Consider the following 22,163-nt stretch of genomic DNA (forward strand, 5'->3'; position numbering starts at 1 on the left):
TTTTTTTGTACTTTAAATTTATTTTTTATTATTCTACAAAACCGACCACCCGATATGGTCGGTTTTAACCTGCAGAATTTGTGCATATAACCGACCACATGTAGGTGGTCGGTTTTTAAAGTGACACATCAGCAAAACGGTGTCGTTTTTTTTAGTAAAACCGACCACCGGATACGGTGTGCCACGTCATCGATACGGTGTCGTTTAATTGGCATATAACCGACCACTGATGTCGGTCGGTTTTAAGGTGACCAAATCGACGTCGGTCGGTTATGTTCGGTCGGTTTTACTCTATTTTCTTGTAGTGTATAGTTGTTTTAACCACGCTAGTAGTATTATTTGTTTTTTTGCCCGATGCAACAAATCCGGTTAGCCGTATTAAGTATTAACAGCTGACACTTTATATACATTTTTTGTTACATACATTTTTGTTAATACTGATATTTCTTTGTAATATATTAATGATGCTGTAAGTAACTATTAATACTGCAACCACCAGATTTCCTCGAGGACAGGTTACTCAAAATGAGAGAGGATTAATATGCCAACTACCTCATACATGTTGGTAATATTGTTGAAGAATTGATGAAAGACAGATACAAAAGGCTGAAATCTCTAGCTAACAGAATTAGAAAGTGGCAAAGGGTTACCCTCCAGGCTCCAGTACTGAGCAACCAGTAAATAAATACTTTAACTACTTTTTTCAGTAGATAAACCGAGTCTTCTCTTCATTAATTTTAACCATAGTTGATGCCTACCTTTACTGAAATCCATTGTACTTGCGTGCAGCTTATACCCTTTATACACATGCATCATTTTGTATATGCGTCTGATTTCCATTGATAACATATTTTATCGCGTTTATTATCCACGACAATAAATAAGGTTGTGTGTGGTTTGTCATATACCAGACTCCAGAGGAGGCTCACGTATTATCGCATTTATATCTTTAATTAGATAATGGAAAGACACGGCATAGGTGTAGGGTCAACTCGCTGCCGTTCCCGACTTAGTGAGATAGCTGTTCTGATTTGCTGGCTAACCGTCTCTCTCAATCAAGATTATTTTATACGTACAACGATTTCTATAAAATTTGTTTCGATCATATAAGATAATAATAATAATAAGATCTATTATCATTAATTTCTATCTGTGATGACTAGTTCTTAAGGCTTGAGTTGTGTGTATGAACCAGGAACATGCAGATAGTAGCATGTAAACTTTTGACTTGTATTTATTTAGTAGTATCAATTGTTTCCGGGAATTTGTACCGACTCAAAACTTAATAAGAAATTGCCAACTTGGTGAAAAAACAAGCAACAAAGATATACAACAGTTTACAAGACCCGGATTTTTAATGATCCGTCGGTATGAATCCGAATTGTATTCTTTGATACCGGTTGATTACAAAAATTTAAATACCCGTACACATTTGACAGTTGAGATTCTAAACACTGGCTGCGAAAAGATGTATGCACTAGGCCATGAGTACTTTAGACCAGTTACAAAATGAACATGGGATATCCATTAATTAGTTTGTTGCTATCATTTATTTGCAAGATTAATACAATCAGGCTGGTAAACTATTAGTTGCAAGAGAGACTCTACATGTATACAAATAGCAGACTCCTTAACTAGTCCTCAATAATGTGAAATTATGTTCTTAATTAAGATAAGCATGTCATATAACTCCTACGAAATTAAGAAAATAATATTATATATTACATAATGATCTGTCATACTATATACGAATGTTGAACATTCTTAAATAACACATATAATAATTGTCATGCACATGAAATACCTACGGAAGTTGCGGCAAATCGCTCAGAAGTTGATCTTTCCGCCAGAGACGACGCAGTACTTCTCATTTCCGGAGAAAACCCGCCTTCATAATCCCCTGGATTCGCATTCTCCGACACCTCTGGAATGGTAGTCAGCGCACCGTATCTGTCGTAAACTCGATCATGACCACGTTGACTTTGGACACGAAACAAGGTACTCGGACTTTGTTTAGTCCTAAACAATGTCCGCATAAGTTTGTTAAATGACCGCGAGATTTTCGACGTTTTCTTGGACAAGATTTGCGGTGGATCATCATGAGTTTGATGAGGCCGTGATGTTGGAAATCGACGAGTGTCGGTTAAATGAGGCATGGACAAACTTCGTGCAGAAGAAATAGCCGAGTCGAGTTGACGTTCGAATGATTTGAGCTCGAATGAGTCGTAGAGTGAACTTCCGCAATCCCAAACCGTTGCTTTTTGTGATCCTTTCATCACTTTCTCCATGCTTTCGATATTTAGCTTGTGTGTGGAGAAAAGATATGTTGATTTATGTGTTTTTGTGAGAGGAGTAGATGGAGAGCAAGGCAGTTGAAGTTTTAATTAGGTAATGGTGTGTTGCAAATATAAAACATATGGTGGGTGCGAAACAAACGCGTCACAGTCTTTAAATAAAAGGGGCTTTTTCTTTAATACTTCACGTTTACATATTATAGACCACTGAATAGTAGCGATCCGTTCATGTGTTTTTGGTATGAGGTAATTCAACTCGATCTGTTCATTCATGGGACGATTGACTTCCGTGCGGATCCTGAGTGTAAGATATCCATCATCCGAGTGAAAACTTTTCTAAAACAAAAATGCTAGCGAATAACTTATATATAAAAACAAATACGGAGTTTTTAAATTCGAACTTGATTAATTAGGTCATATGGTAATTTAACAAAAAAAGAAAAAATTAGGTCGTATGGTTTGTACCATTTTTTCAATATATTATAAGAATTAGGGATTTTTACCCGCGCTACGCAAACTTGTAATCCGACAATTTTTTAAACGTCAAATGTTATGTAAATTAAACTAATTGGTATATCGGATTCAAATATAGTGTACTCTTAATTATATTAACGAACATATAAATAATATTAAAAATGGAATAAAAAACATAAATCGTCCATTTCAAAGAAACCTATAGGAACCTATTGATGGATTGAAAATCTCAAATCAATGTGACGATTAATCGGCATTTTAAAAGAAAACTACAGGAACATATTATTTTCATTAAAACATGAAATCAATGCGAGTCTTAGCTTCGTTTATAGAATTTATGCCTTAAGCAAATGACGATTATAAGAACTCCAATAGTGCATAATGTCAATGCCAAAATTGTACCGTAATGACAAAAACATGATATTGATGGTCAAGTTTAGGATTAATAAAGTGCTACATGAAGTGTAGTAATCAAAATATACAAAATGAATGATTAACTATCATGAGTTATTGCTTAAAGGAATGGTCGATATAATCAAATAAAGGCCGCTTCAACAGCAAACGTTCAAGAAAGTTTAGTCAGTACCAATATTAGTCCTAAACTCAGACTCTCATGATTTTGCTAAGAATATATCATAAGAGTGCATACAACCAAAGCATGTATGGGAATTGTATGATGAAAAGATGGCATGCCTCAGTTGTAATGTTGATACAAAAAGTGATATCGATGCAACCATTCAAGGTCCATTTCAGCTACTTGAGCTCCAAAACTGATAATGAATTTGGACTAAAGAATTGGTTGGATTCAGGGTTTACTACACCTTGTGGACATTTCAGAGTAATGAACACATGCATTCTTGATCAAGTTAATATTTTTTCAAATCATTTGAGACTGGAGAAGGCTGGCAACGGGGGATATGTTAGGATTTATCAAAAAAAGGAGACCTATTTGCAGTATATTGGAACTTTTCAACAACATTGGACAACACAACTCCGGAGGAGGTAAAACATAAGTATGATTGTATGAGATGGTGGAAGTTCTTGATGATTACTCTGAGCAGCTTGGAATAAAAATTATGTGGAACATGAGACCTAAGATTAATAACTATAAACTAAATGAATGATTGCTATAAAGACAATCATGCAAAGATATATGAGGAGAATTGAAGCAGGTTACATGATTACAATTTTACAAACCATATGTTGTACTAAAATATGTAGTTAGTCTTGGAAATATTTGACATTTGCAGATTGAAGGAAGAGTGGGATGGTATTAAATTGTTTACCTCATGAATTCTAATCATATGGTGCTACTAAGAAAGAATAAGGTGCTTTTAACATTGGTATACTTGTTTGTTAACTACTTCTCTTATAGGATATGATTAATAATAAAACTAATAGAACATGTAAATTGAAATGCAATAAGTCAGTTGTTCAATACTCCTACAATAGGCCTTGAAAATTCACAACAGTAGTTCAAAATGACAAAAAACCATAACATGTCCTTGCATTGTACTTTAAAACACATGCAATGTAGGAGAATATTTAAAAAGCTTAATCAGTGAAATTACTTAGGAGAATCCTGTACAGGATGAGTTGAGTAGCATAATGCTCACACTTAGTGTTCCAAAGATGAGACATGTTCAAACTTTTGATGTATAATTCACCATTAACATGAAAGTCAGGCTCAACAGTCCTATCGCAGAGGGATAGCCATAATTCTTCTCCATAAGGATGACCATCTAGCTGGTACATTGGGCCTAAATTTCGTGCATTTGGGCAAAACTTATATACAGGCAAAAGATAGTCTTTGTCTGTAATGTAAGCATACATCTCTTCAAACAACCTAAAAATTTCTATCAGCTTCGACCTCATGTCAGTTCTATTTAGCAATTCAAACATCTCCTGGCATGTCTGACTTCTTTCAAGGCCTCTAAATATAGCTTTAAAGATAACGTAGCCAAACAAAGATGGGAAATGATTACCTGATATATGAGCCAAGACTACGAGATGGTGATCAACATTTTGCCTCAGAAATAGATTCTGAACTGAGTTATAGAACATCACTTGATCAACATTGTTACGAACTGCAAAAGCTATGAAAACGATCACGTGTAACCTCGAACGTATTCTGATGAAACTGATACAGTGCCTCCCAATCCATCTTGTCCAACACTTCTTTGATTCTCAGAGAGGTTTGCCTATTTAGCCAAGCCATTAACAGTCTTGTAAAACTGCTGAAATCATCTTTCTGGATGATAATGTAAGAAAATATCAAACTGATAATGTCTGATTGAAGATTTTCCATTGTTCTGGTTATTAATCTTATCGGAAATTAGAGTTCTATGAAATTGAAAATATGATAGAGTAAGAATAGTGTGAACAGGTATGTAGATGAGATAATAAAAAGGTTGTGTTAATAGTTATAATTATAGTTAATGCAATTATCATCAAATTGAATCCATGCATGTGTAACAATGAGGCCAAATAGACTTTTCATCTTCTATATTTATGTTTTTAAGTAAAAGATCCCACATTTAGATTTTCTAGTTGATGATGTAAGAATTCTTATCATACCTTAGTGTGTAAGATGTGCCATAATAATTACACTTTAGTACATTAGTCTTTTGCAAGATAGTATTTTTCTTGGGAGATGCAATATATAAAATGCTTTAGCTCTAATCTACTCACATGATATGATGTGTTTAACAATACATGCTTTAGCTCTAATGTACCCATATGCTATGGTGGTACTTCATCTTCATTGACAAATCTGCAATACAGTGACATGTAAAAATAAGTCAGTTGGTATCGTTTAAATATCAGTGTATTATGCTTCATGATTTCTTAAATGAATTATACCTCTCTCTCATATTGTTAACAGCGTCATGTGCAAGATTAATATAAATTTTGGTGGAAGGGATAGATGACAACACAATATTACCTGAAATATAACATGAAATTAAAATTGCATGTTGTTGTTAAAGTGTACACGATTAAACAAATTACATGTCAGTGTATCCATCACTGATAACTCTTACAATATAGTAGTAAGATACTAACCGCGAGATAACACAGATTTGTAACTTGCAATAATGATGATAGCAGACTCGTTTACAATACTTTGTAATTTCTGTGGAACATCGCCATTTATTGAATCCCACAAATTCACTTTGACAGAATGCCTAGAAATACATATAAATTATTAATCTTGTTCAACGTCACTTACAATTCTATGAGACAAACTGGAATTTTATATATTACTTGTTAAGGTACAAATTAGAGATTTTACTATTGGTCTTCAAGGTCAAAATGAAACAATGTTTTCTCACCATACTTTATGGCTATATTCCTTACTGGCTGAATATTAGACACAACATCAACGACATCTAGCAAAATATTTAACTATGGCATTACACAATTTTTTTAAAACATAGGGCATGTTGTTGAAAAAATACATTTAACTGACCGCTTGAAAATGTAGGTACTTCGTCCTGTACGTCAAAAAGGGAAGAACTATACAGACTTTCAATTGTTTTGAGTTCAAAATTATGCATAGGTATGTTCACATGAGGATTGATAATTTGATGGTCTGTTGTTACATGTGTGAAGAAAATTCGGATAGAAGAAGAAACAGGCCTCATCTTTCCAGCAGCATCTAATGTCATAATATCAGTAAAATCATAAACACTTCCCTCATGAATGACATCATTCCACAAATGCCAAATAGAACTGTTAACAAAGGCATGAACATGATAATCCTGTATAGAAAAAATCAAGCGTGAATTAGTTTGAAAAAGGTCTCTACTAAAACTCAACGATAGCATCATATAAAGGTTGTATATTGTTACTTACATCATCATCTAGGAAAATCAGATTCATTCCCATAAAATTATTTCCTTCATCTCTCATTGACGCCCACATCCGAGTGACACGAACTCTAATTCTCCAAGCCGTCGGTGAATTATCGACCGTACGCAATGAATGAAAGATATTTGTTTACAAAGATGAAGAATTTTAAGTGATCAAAATATGCCTATATTAAACAAATGGATATGGTGCTTTAACAAAATTACTGACCCATTAGCAGTAGTGTTGTGTATTGACAGGATGAAATTTTTTACAACACGGAGCGATATATATTGAGTCTAATGAAGAATGCGAACAGGTTCAATCAAACTCCTTAATATTCTCTATTTGTTAAGATATGCACAATCACAACTAACAGATATATGGATTGATATTGTGCAACAATCATTGATTTAGTTATTTCTAATTTATACCAAGATTAATGCTTTACAAATCTGTAATTTGTGTGGTATGATCATGCATTTCTGCGGATAAATGTTAATGCATCGATTCTTAAAAAATTCCAAAAAACAGAAACTTAAATAATTGTTCAAATATTAATGATAGATAGTTAGACAAATATGCATGATATTGGTAACTTATGATAAAACCGCTAACTATGTGTTCGGGATTATACCATTTCTTATTTTTCACAAATTATTCATCTTGAGATCCACAAAATTAAGATGCATTATCTTACAAATATATCAGTCATATGTGTGAGTGATATCGTTTTAATATTTCTTACCATATTATGTCCATTGAGATTTCTACGTATAAATCATGGATTTTGTAAAAAAAAAAAGAAGATTCAATCAGATGAATACTGAATTATTAGTTATTTAGACGTACTTAGATGAACATAATAAGTTTTAAGTTTAAGGGTTTACGTTTATTCAAATTAGTATATATATTAAATTGAACCTTATATTTACACCATGATGCAGATAGTATTTTTAAATTAAATATAAAATTTATATTTATATCTATTTTTAAATATAAATCATTAATACAACAATCTCACTTGAAGAGTAATATCTTTAATTGTTTGATCGCCAATTTGAGGAGTAAACGTTCATCGAAAATAATGAAATATGTTGTTGCCAAAAATGGAAATATATAATATTAAAAACAAAAAACTTCGTACGCAATTGTGTGCTCATACTATTCAAGATGTATCATATAAAATCAATTTTAGAAGTATGCATTTCAGTCCAGTTCGTTAACATGTACAGTGATGTCAAGATGAGTATATACTAAAAAAATCCAGAAAATCTAAAATAATATAAACATTATATAATTTCTATGTACAAATGAGACACGATTTGGTTTAATGTTTATATAGTTATACTAACGCAATACAATAAGGTGAACAAAATATTGTAGACATAAATATCCTTAAGATTTTAAATTGACAGAAATATTAAGTTTGGCCTAATGTGGGTAATTTGATTGAATAAAAACAGAATATTTTACAACTCTAAACATTGTGTTTGGTAAGCATTTTTTAAAACAACTTCTCAACATGATGAGATGATCAACAACTTCGAGTAACATGATTGTTGAAATCAGATAAATTAAAAGAAATTAATAACTATCAATCAGTTATTCCAAATTTTGGTTACTGTTTAATAACTGTCAAACAGTTATTATAAACTAAAGGAAACTGCCCCAAAACTGCTGGACATACTCATAAATATATATATATATATATATCTTTGGATGTTTATTTACATTTTGATATATTCTAAATCTTATAAAATGACTTCATGAAGAGAAAAGAGGAAGAGATGGTCAGGCATAAATAATGTAGCGGAGCAAGACTTGCATAATCTGGCTATAAAGTGCGCAGAATCCAATAATGATATGGAAGAAGAAAAAGTTTTCTATTCAGAGATGTATGCTACAATGGAAAATAGGCAGTCTAAATTGTTTGCTCGTTCTGTTGGCCTTGAGGAACAATTCAAGTAAGATGTAAATGTGTATCTGATTTAATGATTTACATTGCTTTATGATACGAATCCTATAATATTAGTTTCAATGTTTTACAGCGAATTAGAAGATACTTTGAAGAATGGATCAAGGAAAAAATATGGAAAGTCTTCACAAAGTAGTACTGAAATTCCACATTCTTATACGGGGAATTACTCAGATTCCTAGGTGATACATCTACGTCTCTACTTGGTCATGAGAAGAACTTCAAACAGAACACAGAAGAAATGATAAGTGCATTCCAAAAGTTTGGAGATGGGTGGAAAGAACATTTTAATAATTTGAATGATCGTGCTGATATGTTGATTGAAGAAAGTGGAAAGCTTCACATACTATTAAATGATTATGCTCGAAATATATAAATTATGTTGCAGTCGATTTTCTGTGATGATATATTGTAATAGTTCAAGTTGGAGAAGTGTAATAAACGCTTTTATGCAAAAAATTTAAATATGAATGATTGTTTATGTTGGATTACTATCGTGTTATGTTTACTGTAGATACATAAAATAATATATATACATTACACAACCATTTATGCAGTTTATTCTAGGGCTGAGCATAAAAACCAAAATGAAACCGAACCCGAACCGAAACCGGTAAAAACCGATTAAAACTGGACCGATTTAAACCAAATCGAATTAAAACCGAGAAACCGAAAAACCGAGCCGTTACTAATAATTCGGTTCCGATTTTAGAGTTAAACCGAACCCAAAAAACCGGAACCGAACGGATTGTTATATCATATTAATAAATAAAAATATAAATTACATTAAATATATATATGTGTGTGTGTGTGTTTATCATATAAAAATATAAAAATATAATTTAAATATTCACCATGTAGTTGCTTATGAAAATTTAGTATGCTTCTGTAGTGTAGCCAAGCTTCTGTAATGTTTTTTTTGCAATTGATTTGTTTGGTCAGGGAGTACACAAATGTTATGGCAGTATGCTCACATTTAGTATTTTTAATCTTTGGTCATTTCATTTAGAAATTGTTGTGAGCAGCTTTAGTCTCAGGTTCAGTACTTGGTAACTTGTAATGTAAATATTCGCCAATTAACCTTATGCATCCAACTGAATAACTGATATATTGTCGAGTTGTGTGCTTCACAGTGAACGCAGAGGACGGAGAGGGAAGGGAAGAACATGCAGAAAATAGACTATGGATAATAAATTTTAATTGCACTTTTTTGGATTTTAGATGTTCATTTCATAATATATCACTCTCTATTTTAATTCGTGTAAAAATTAGATGATGTGGTTGGCTTTTTCAATTAAGCGAACTTTTTTTATATTTAAGTTGTAATTATTTTTTTGCCGATTTTTAAAACCGAAACCAAAAAATTATAACTGAACCGAGACTTTTAAAACCGAAACCAAAACCGATAATACGGATGCGGTTGCGGTTTTTGTTTTTTAAAACCGAAGATCTTCGGTTTCGGTTCCGGTTTTATCCAAAAACCGAACCGAACCGTGCTATCTCCTAGTTTATTCTATTTACACATATATTATCCTTACATGAACTGTATACATCGAATTACATGGATTGAAAGATTTCTATACTTGCATAACCTGACCATCATTTACTGGTTCGGGATCATTAATTTCAACGTCTTAAAATATTGCTTGCTCTGGCCCAGTACCTAAATCCATGTTTAGGAAATTATGTATATCTGCAACAGGCCTATCAAATGTGCGAAGGTCATTCAAATCTACCAAGTATTTTCAAACGACGTGCAACTACATTCCTATGAGGGTGAACTAAATTAAGTTCATAACGGATATTATTATCATTAAGCCTTGAAAGAATAAGCCTGCAAGTCTGTCTAGTATGTGGTGTAATTTCTTCTTCTTTGTAATATTTGCATTCACAATATGCTTGTATATTATCGGTTTCAATGATAACATGTTCGTAAGAAGCCTGGAATGCATGACGATGCCTAATAGAATAGCCCATAATGCACTATTCAGGTTTGTAAGGCCTGGAATTGTGCCATAAGTCAGTCTGAGAAGATGACCTCCTGCGTCTCATACTATAACACCAATACCATTTCTATTGTCGCCTTCAAGAGCATTCTGAATAAACTCATTATGCACATTGATCTTCACCCAACCATTAGGGGAAATTGTCATACACGCTCAACATGTTCCATTCTTCTTAAATGTGTAAAATAACAGATAATTATTTGTGATTGTAAATTGATTATATCAGATATTATAAACTGATTCTTGCAAGTAGTATATAAAGAAAATAATTCAAGAGATGTGTCTGTTGCAAATAGTTATAGAGTTTTAAAGAACTAAAACATAAAATTAGAGAGTTGAGGAGATGTGTCTATTGCAAATATCTGTAGAGTTTTAAATAACTAAAACTGTTAGAACAGTTTAGATTACAATGTTGTTTACTAAGGTGTCCAAAATTTGTTGTATAGTCTATAAAACAAATTTTCCAGAAATTAAAATATTGTTAAAAGGGAATATAAGTATTATACTATCCATTAAATGGCTTTTAGAAACGTAGATAATAAATAGTCTAAATTATATGAGAATTACAGAGCATTTTGTGTTCGGTAGTTCTCACATATCACATGTTTCAATAACTATTTTTAACAATGATAAAGGAGTATTCAAACAAAAGAGGATCATACAGACGAATCTTTCATGTTAAACAAAGTTGATGTTATAATGTTTAAACATTAAAATACAGTAGTTCATGAGGAGAAATATCGTCAAACAAACATATTACATTCAAATAACAGAAACGTTGAACGAAACAACGTCATCTTCTTCGATCATTTCAAATCTGAGTTTATCATGCACTAAGAGTTTTCTTTCGTTCACAAACTTATCCCATCCACCAGAAAATTGAGGCTTGGAATGTATACAAACCACTCTGACCTTCCAACTGCGTCTATTCATTATCATACTAACGTTGTTCACATTCACACATTCTTGATCCTCCGGAATTATCCATGGTGGAATATACTATTTAACATGAAAAGTAACATATCAATTGAACTGATATAGTTTGAACAAACAATATGTGAAAAAATGTAAAGTAATTTCGTACCACTCCATGAGAATTCTGATCTAGATTTGATCGTATGAGCACAACACCGAATACCTGATTGTTATAATTCTGATGAATTGTTCGAATGACAGGGTCTGCATAATATATTAATACAATGTAAATATCAAATTGGAATGCTTGATATGAAAAAAACAAATTAGAAAAAAGGTGGTGAAAAAACCATCAGTTCCTGTTGATATAGGTAAGGTCCTTTCGACTCTTTTTTCTGGAGAAAATGGAAACATCAAACTCATTTTTGGTAGTCAGTTGGAAGAGAAGAGTATCACCATCTTTCCAATATTTCTTCTTGAAGACTGCTCTGAGATTTATAAATTTTTTTCTCGTTGCTGAGAAAATAAACTCATACTTATTTCCGTTAGGAAGTGTGAGAAAATTCTTCATTTTCAACATATGTCGAAACTGATGAATAAACTCTGAAGGAACTTCCTGTTGCACATAAAAAAATAAGTTATATAATTATCCAGTGAAACTTTAGTTTATAATCTATCATATTATTGAATTTAATTAACTAAAACCTGAGTCTTACGATTTCAGCAGCAAGTTAAACTCTCTCATCAGTATGAATCATAAACTTCTTCCCGATTCCATCATTATTGTCTGTTTTTGTAATGTAAGATGTTAGATCATATATTTATTATCTTAACATTATAAGATAATGTAATAGGTACATTGCATATAGCCTAGAAATATACCTTCCAAATAAACAGGAGAAGCAATTTTTTTTGGGATGGATAATCAATCTCCATACCATTATGGTCAAATATAAAATTGGTGAATATCCCAGAACCCCTACAGTACACCAGTGCATAAACTCCTTCATTTGTTTTGAAATCTTGGAAAAAAACCAACATTTTCAAACTTCTTTCCTTCCTTGTTGAAACGGCAGTAGTAGTGGTATCCATTTGACAGTTGCACAGTAATGTATTCGGGCACATGATCTCCACAACGTTTCACAAAACGCGAGGGTAATTTCTACATAAAAAATTTTGTTAAGGTATTTAATAAGCACAAACAAAAATATCTTACTAAAATTAAAAGAGTAAAATAATTGTATAATTACAGAATTTTGACAAATGTTAAAAGAAACTAACCATGTGTGTCTTTACGAAATCTTTGCCACATAAACGAATGAAGAATGAAGGGTGAGCTTGTGCCTGATATTCAGAGTTTACAACTGAACATGTTAAGTGTCACACAAAAGCAAAACATAGCTTATCAATATATGAGTTTAGCAGGAATAACTGAAAACAGAGTACGACGGTTGATATTTAAATTATCAAATTAACAAAGTATATGTTAACAATGACAAAGGTAACTTAATCAAAGGTACCCATCTTTGGAGATTTAAGCCAATATTTGTTAATCAATCAAGTACATTGTAATTTAATACAGTCCTTTTGTTAGATTGCAATGGGTTTCAACAATAACTTATACTCAATCCAGCAAGACCATGTACAAAAAATTAAAAATTGGAAAAGCTTATAATGACAACTTTATGCATTGGTCCACTCACTTATATCAGCTTAAAATCTTCCGAAATAACATAACTAAATTATAACCTAAAGTCAAATATGTAACATGATCTATAGCTACATCTTTGTATAAATACCAAAAACAACCAAACACTTATGATTGCACTGTACTTGATTCTACAATGGTACACATTGATTTCTTTTAAACTACATTACATGTATTCAATAATAACAAATGATGTTCAAATTGATTACTAATACTTTGATTTCTTTTACATTGTGCGTACTGCTATATAACAATTGATGTTATATCTCAATAGATTAAGAAAAAACTATAATAATCAATTTGCAATTAACAGTTGGATGTCATCTAAGAACATCAATATAATACTGGATCGAATATAACAACGCAGATATGTCCATATAAGTATGGAAATAATAGAGATTAGTAATGCATGTACATGACTTACCTCCATTTCCATGGAATCAGTATGACCAGTGACAGGCTCTTGGTATCTGGCTTGTAGTGTGAAAGCAAGGATTTGGGGATAAAACGGGGTTACAACCAAACGGGGCAATATAACGGGGTATGTAACTTTATTATTTTAGTGTTAGGACAAATATACTGTATAGTTTAATAAGATTATATTTTAATTGAATATATATTACTATAGTATAAAGCAGTACTCTCAAAACAAATTTCAATGTTAGGTCAATTATTTATTTATGATTAACTTTGAATGTGTAGTTGTAATTAATATTTGAAAGTAAATTGTTTTTTTCAGTTTATTTATTCACGTACTTTATATTGTATCATTATTTTTTTTATCGATTTATTTTGTATCATTATTAGCAAATTACGGTCACACGTACATTAGTTAGAAATATAAAGTATCATAGTGAAAAATATCACATTTACATATCCATTAATATATGATAACCAAGTATCACAACAAAATTCGTTAAAATTTGCTCAAAATGTATATAAAAATAATAAAATCTATAAAATTCAAAGATATGTGATCATATAATTAAAAAAACAATGTAATTATATCATTAACAAATTGTAAATTTACATTTAGAAAACATATATATCTTAATTTTTTAATATTTTATACAAAAATTAACAAAAGGGACAAATATTAAATAAATTTCCAAAAAAAACTTATTATTCATATACAAACATTTTTTAAGTTTTGAACTATAATAACAATTTATAATTATATCAATAAACAAGCATCACCAGATTAGTCATGTTATAAAATCAGTAACTAAAATATGGGTTATTGTTATTCCCAAACAATACAACAAGAATTACAGAAGGGGGTTGAATATAATTCTAGCTTCTTTTTAAGATTTTCGAAAACTGGTTCTAACTCAATAATATATATGTGTTTGATTTGCAAAGTGCGGAATGGAAGGATTATGTAAATCAAAACACAAGTAATATAAAAACTCAAGTCTTTAAAACTTTCTGGTGGATTTGAATGTATATGTATATATATATATATATATATCGAGAGAACTATGTGTAGCTCAAATAATCTCACAGCTGCTTACAAGTATGAACAACTAAAACTTGCAGAGAAATGCTAAAGGATACAGCTTACAAATATTTCTCTGAGAATGTATTTTCTTAGTCTAGTTAGTTGTTCTACTTGCTTCACTTGGTTTATATATCACCAAGTTTACATAGCAAAAAGACAAGATAATAAAACAAAACTATCAAGTCAAACTCTATGCTACTTCATTACTCTATTCCAGCATCTTTGAAAACCTTCATAGATTGCATGAAAATGGTAATGCTTCTTTGTTCTCATTTTCCTGCTAAACAGGTTGCCACATTCCTTTTGCAAACAATCGACGCATGTGACTGTGTTGTCACTGTCAACGGATGTTTGAATTGATCATTCGTCCGATTCATGCTTGTCATCCGTCGGGTTGCCTTGTTGATCATCCGTCGGGTTGCCTTGTTGATCATCTGTCGGGTTGCTTTGTTGATCATCCGTCGGGTAGCTTTGTTAATCATCCGTCGGGTAGCCATTTATCACTTGACTCCATTTCATTTGTGCAGAATTATAAGACATCTTATATTTACATTTAATCAACCTATTCTCTACATGACTCACAAGCTACTACAAAAACTATACAAAGTTGTTTGCAGAAATGTGCTACATGACTTATTGTTACATAAGATACTTACCTGATGGATATCAATTACTCATCCGTCGGGACTATATTGAATCATTCGTCGGGACTATAATTGATCATCCGTCGGGTGCTACAAAATTCACTAAGTTAAATCTACTAAGGTGTTTTGTTTAGCTTATCATCAAGTACACAACATATTCCTAACAATCTCCCCCAATTTATGTGTATTGGTATTGTAGCCATAAATTAAGAGAAACTTGAGGATAAAAAAACATCCTAAAGATACAGTTTGAAAAATAGTAGATAGAACTGATAAGTGCTACAATATTGCTGAAAGTTGAACAATGCAAACTACACAAAGAAATTGCTCATAATTGTTATCAAGATGCTCCTCTAGTCTGAGCAGATAGATCTATTTCCTTGATTGTATGGATTTCTTCCCAAGCCTTCTGTTGTTTTCTTAAATTTGATTCCGAAGTTGTCTGTGGAATTCTAGTTCATCAGCTTCTGAGAGATTTAGCATTTCCTACATTTCCAAAAGAGTCTCATTGCTAGAGATACTCAATTGGTCCTCCAATCTGAAGAATATTCTGACACCTTTATCATCCATGAACTCCATCAGCCAATAGAACCTTAGATGCACTGTCTTTCCTGTAAAGGGAAATGATAGAGTTTTTGGAAGTGCATCTTTGGCTCTACTACTCCTTAGTTCCTCAATCCTCTTTAGAACTATTCTTCTTGCAGTCATATTGTGTAATAACCCCAATTTTTGGGAATTTTTTTTTTGAAACCCTTATTAATAGTGTTTTTGCTGATTGAGAAAATTTTTCATGCCACACTATGTAGGGGTTCTGATATGGATATTCTGAGGTTTTATTAGTACTCTATATGGTATATAAATGTATGCAAAGATCGTCAGAATCCAATTCCGAAAACTTTGATTTTTCCCGGAAATACACTAGATACGGAGAGAATTGAGTATAAGGTAACAGGATAAAAAGGATTTAAATTAAAGGATTATAATAGAGGATCATAAAAAGGAATATAATGTATTGAGAAAGGTTAAGGGAACCTAAGTAATAAGATCCCGGGTATGATCCCTCAAACGATAAACGAAAACGAAAGTTAAGCGAACCGTATAACAGATCAGCGGTCATTAGGCAAACAATTAGAAGCTAATCAAAGAGATTAGAAGGGATGATGACATAGCAATGTGACATAAGCATGACATAAGGGGAAGGAGATGTGGTTGATTTAAAACCACACAAAGTCAAGGCTAGAAAAGTAATTAACCAAAAACAAGACAAAAAGCAACCAACCAAGCCAAAACATTTCATTTTCATCAAAAAACACAAAACCCCCATTTTCTTCTTCAAGCTCTCGGCCTCTTTTCTTAAAAAATGAAAGTCCAAGCTCCTCCACTTACTATTTAGCAAGGTAATTATCCTAGCTTCTCCTAGTTAAGTTACATACTTCCTATAAGTTTAAGCTTCTAATTCCAAGCCAATCTTTTTCTATAAATCAAGAAAGAAGATGGTGAATAGTACTTTCTTAAAATTAATTTGTGTGTTCTTGATTTCTTTGAAAGAACAAGCTTGTAGGAGGTTAGATTAAGGCTTTCATGGGCATTCCAAGGATCTTTCATGGATTAAAAGCTTCAAGGAAGGTATAACTCTTCATGATCTTAGCTTTAAGTTTTGTTATTTAGATTTCCTAATGTTTAGATGAAGGGTTAGGGTAATGGGTGTGTAATCATGTTAAAGCTTGTTATGAGTATTTTAGTTGGTGAGAGGCATGATTATTGTGTGTTTAGAGATTGGTTGATTTTGTGATATTTTTGGAGTTGGAAATCTTGGTTAATTAGTCAATGAACTTAAGTAAAACTCTTAGTTCATAATTGAGAAATAAGTATGAATTGGTAACATTGATTTGATGGGGCTGTTGGAGTGTGTTTTGGATGGATGTTGGTGGTATGATTGATTTGGGGTTGAATTGTGGTTGGTTTTGAATGGTTTAAATTTGGGAAATCACGTAAGCATAGCCGTCGTAACGTCCGATTTTCTTTAGACTGTTTTTGTGCATAACATTAGGACCCGAGAACCCCCTGCTAGATTATGACCATTGCCATGTCTAGATAGCTCGTGTTACGAGCTTCGTTTTGATATGTGGTTCGTTCGATTCCGATGCACGGTTTAGGAGAAATGACCGTTTTAAGTAACGGCGTTTCGCGAACGAAACTTTTCCCCTCGCCTTACTTTGAAACATAGGTTAAAGACCAAAAAGGGTTAATTAATGTATGAAACAATTATGGTAAGAGTTTTAGGCAGTTGGTAAGACACTCGCGAAGGAATCGCCTTAAAACTCGTAAAGGTTAAATTATTAAAAATGGTGGAGCCGAGGGTACCCGAGTGACTTAATAGAATCAATAAGCGCAAAACAAGCGTTAGAGTCTAAGTTAGTTAAAGTATAGATTTACAAGTGACTTTGGTTTAATTCCAAATTACTTGTTGTTTATAGGTTACCAGACTCGTCCCGAGCCATTCGTAACCCCCAGTCGCTCAGACAAGTTTTCTACCCGTTATACTGTTGTGGTGATGTATATGTGTATATGCATTATCTTGTGATAGTGCATGATTGTTATTAGCAAATTTTGCGATATATTGGAGCATGCTGATATGGTATATATGCATGTCTGTTTCGTAATCTGGTTATCTATCTGTTGATTTCAATGCTTATAGTTGCATTATACCTATGCTAGAAATAAGCAAGTAGTTGCGTATACCCTTAGTATAGGGGATAAAAGGTGAACATATTTCTAAACCGGGAGTCGATGTTCCCGAGTATATTATATATATATACATATATTTATATATATATATGGTTATAGTTTTTAAAACTATTGATCGAATAAGGTTTATTCGATACCTTTATTTTACTTAATTGTATATTAATTCGAGTATTCATTCGAGGGCTTATGACTCAGTTCATTTTATTATTTGAATATTATTTGAATATTCATTCGAGGGCTTATGACTCAGTTTATATTATTATTTAATATTACTTGGATATTCATTTGAGGATGTATGACTCCTTTATTTTATGAATATTATTTATAGTATTCATTCGAGGTATTATGACTCCGCTTATTACTTAATAATATTCTTTATTGTATTAAAGAATAAGGTGTCGATAATCAAACTTATTTTTGATTATTCAAATAAAGATATTACTTTCGTATAAGTATATCTTTGATTATTTGCTATTCATTCGAGTATAAGTTTTCCAACTTCTACCTCCATTATTCTTTATGGGAATATTATTTAAATAATAATATTCAGATATTTCTTTCATATTGGGACTGATTTATTTCATAAATCAGCATTACTCCAAACATTCTTAAAAATGTTTTCGAGTCTTCAAAATGAATTTAAAAAGGGTAGAGCGGATCCCAAAACTTGTTTTCAAATTCAAGATCTTCCATTTTAAGGGGACTTGAATACTCGCTCAAAAATCTAAGGGATCCGGCTCTATGGTGTATTTTATATTCGCAACAAGATTGCAGTTTTGGTTAATGAATTGATTACTTACCCAAGGTTCGGGAAGTAAGTCCATCTATTGAGTCGGCATAAGCAACATGGGCTCAGTGGGCATCCATGATAGTGTAAGTGGCTCAGTGGGAGTCCATCAAATGCATAAATGGCTGAGTGGCAGTCCAGCATAAGGTCCTATTGCGACCAGGGTGATGACCAGTGGGGAATTCGTCCATCTACTAGTAGAAAAGGTTACTTATTGGTATCTTTGCCTGATCAGCAAGATATCAGGTTTATGCCAAAATTCTTTCCTTTCCAAATTTATTGGATATTGCAATTCTGTTCATACTTCACATGACAGAGGTTTTCAGGAAATGTATAAAGGAAGATGTATATGTGGATATATATATAGATATATATATATCAGAACTTAATGAAGTATATCATAACTTCATTTCCTTTAATAATATTTTAAAGATTTAATCTATTCAAATCTTGTCTTGTAGTCTCATCTATGTGATGAACTGTTGAAAGCTCATTATACTTTGAACAATGGTAGTTCAAGTAGCTTTATAAATGATATAAGTGTAGTGAAGTATTTGGTAACTTCATCTTTTAAACTTATATCTAGTTAATAATTGTCTTATGAATGACAAAGATTTTCAGAAAAACGTTGAGACAAGGTTAGATATATGAGATCACCTTGCAACGATATTTTTTATACAGTTATACACTGGAACTCTGTGTGTATTATGCATGGAAGAGGACTTCCAAGATTTTGAAAAGTATATATGTATATATACTAAATATTTTGCGACTTCATCGCATTAAGATATCAACTTGGTTCATTTCTTTTGACCAAGACTTTCATGAGTACTATGAGAAGGCTCATATACTATTAATCATTATACATATTATTTTGGCGGGCTTGCTACTCACCCTTGATTTCTTCTTTCATCACACAACAACAGATAGAAAAGATGAACAGGACTAAGCTCCCAATTCGCAGGCGGATAGGAAACATTCCGCAGTTTCCTGTAGGCGTGGATGTCGCTGTAGCTGAGGTAGGAACTACCAATAGGCTAGGTTTTCAACTTATGATGTACCAGACTTATGTATATTTATGAATTGTAATAATGGCAAAGAAAATGTAAATTTATTCAGAAAACATTTTAAGGTGTGTTGGCAGATAATTGTGGAATAAAATGGCTTGTGATTATTTTTGGATGTTCATCTCTGAGACTATAATGTGTGGTGTGTGTGTTTATTGTGGGGTCACAGTACAGAATAGTTGATTTATTATTAAGATTGGGTGTTATTAGGGGAAATGGAACTCGTGACAACCCGGATCCCCGACCCCGGATCTGGGGGTGTTACACATTGTATCCAAAGTTCTTCTTGAAGGATGAGTAAACTTTAATCAGAATAGATTGGCTTTCTTGGAGAATCCTGTGAAGAGGCCATGTCATCTCTTTCCCTCCCTTGTATTTGAATACCAGTCTTTCAGGAAGATGTCTGTAAGCATCAATTCCTCTCACTTCTTCCAATTCATTCATGTAGAGATTCAAGTCTGAAAATTCCTTGATATCACAAATGTACAAGAGAAGTCTCTTGTTGAATGTGGGTTGGGATTTGGTTAGAGCTTTAGATCTGAGAGATACGGGCTTCACTTTCTTGCTGGCTCTAGTCTTTGTCTTCTTTGTCTTGAAAATGGGCAAATTTAGCTCAGGAATTGGTAAACTATCCCAGTCTACTGGCTCATCCTTGGGAACAATTGGTTCACCATGAATATTTCTTGTTGGATTAACCACTTTGAATTCTTCAAATACCACTGAGGGTTTTGATGTCTGAGTTATAGTTATAGGCTTTTTGGGAAGCTGATTGTAAAGCATAATGTAATGTAACATGTAATCGAGGATTTATAACTCAACACGAAAACAGTAACAGATAAACATTATTAAACTGTGAAGCACAGGAACCCTTCAGATGAAGAAAGGATAAACACAAAGAACCAAATGATGTGATTGGTTCATTAAGCTCTCCTACAGATCATGGGAAGAAGTTCATTACTATGTTCAAGCAGCCATGAAGAATAAGACATCAAGAGGCTTTAAGTATCAGTTGCATGTATTGACTTCAAGTGTTACAAATCAAGGGTTCAGTGAAAGAAGCAGTGGATAAACATCAGTATGTATCAACTCAGAATCATAAGACAAATTGAGTCAGGATCCTCTCAAGGCTAGTTGTTTGTGAACCAGACCAGTGCACCAAACATCAGCATTTTAAGAAAGTATTTTGATTCAATTAACAGAAGAAAAATGATTGATACACTGAAGAGTGACTTGACAAAGAACCAAAAATATTCTAAGTAAAGACACTAAGGAACCCCTATCGCCATAGGAGAAGTAACCACAGAGAATTTGCTCTAAGGCACCTCTGTCGCCACAGAAGCCCTTGTCGCCACAGAAGGTGTTAGAACAAATTGCTTAAGGCAATACAGGGAGAGTGTGTCGCCACAGAGGCTATACAGGAGAAGGTGTCGCCACAGAGCTTGTCACCACAGAGTGTTATAAGACAAATTTTCGCCACAGATCTGTCGCCACAGAGGCCATACAGGGTGATTGTGTCACCACAGAGGCTATATAGAGGAACTTTGTCGCCACAGAAGGTGTTGTTCACTGAGTTAAATGCAGCAAAGTTAAATGATTTGTGTGGACATGAATTGGCCAGCTGTTCATTTAATTTTGAAAGACTACAAAACTGAAGTGAATGTAATTCAATTCAGTTAGTTATCTTCTTCAGCAAACACAGACAGTTTATGAGAGCTCCATTAAAGCTTCAATTTATTATCCTTGTAAACAGAATGTTATGCTGCTGAATTTATTGTAGCTAATCAATACTTTGATTAGATTGTAGCAACCTCAAGGTTTATATTAATAAAACAATATATTCCTCGAATTATTTTGTATTGTTTTTTATTCCGTACTTTTAACGAAGAACTTAAAATGAATCAAAAAGATTGTAGGTATCGTATTCAACCCCCACTTCTACGATACTTTGGGACTAACAATTGGTATCAGAGCTTGTTGATTGACATACAAATCAAGATCCGGAAAAAGAAACAAGTTTTTGAAAAATTCTTGAATTTTTTAATTTTCAAAAATTCTCATTTCTTGAAATTTTTTGAATTTTAAATAATTTAATTCCGCCAAGAAAATGAATAACCAAAAAATTGGAAGCATAAAGGTTCCTCCATTTGACAGAGATAATTACAACCTATGGAAGAAAAAGATGATGTTGTTTA

The 22,163-nt window shown here is 32.5% G+C and overlaps 1 protein-coding gene across 1 annotated transcript; it reads right to left on the reverse strand.

Annotated features, from left to right (window-relative positions):
- Window positions 1–1,787: 1,787 nt before the first annotated feature.
- Window positions 1,788–2,288, reverse strand: LOC141679435 (uncharacterized). The gene has a single exon (XM_074485939.1). The coding sequence runs from the start codon at window positions 2,286–2,288 to the stop codon at window positions 1,788–1,790; it is 501 nt and encodes a 166-aa protein (XP_074342040.1).
- Window positions 2,289–22,163: the final 19,875 nt, after the last annotated feature.

This window comes from Apium graveolens, chromosome 8, assembly GCF_009905375.1.
Source record: "Apium graveolens cultivar Ventura chromosome 8, ASM990537v1, whole genome shotgun sequence".
Lineage (NCBI taxonomy): Eukaryota > Viridiplantae > Streptophyta > Magnoliopsida > Apiales > Apiaceae > Apium > Apium graveolens.

What these genes read in the sequence shown, in the direction of transcription:
- LOC141679435 (XM_074485939.1), bottom strand. Translation starts at nt 2,288, where the DNA reads ATGGAGAAAGTGATGAAAGGATCACAAAAAGCAACGGTTTGGGATTGC.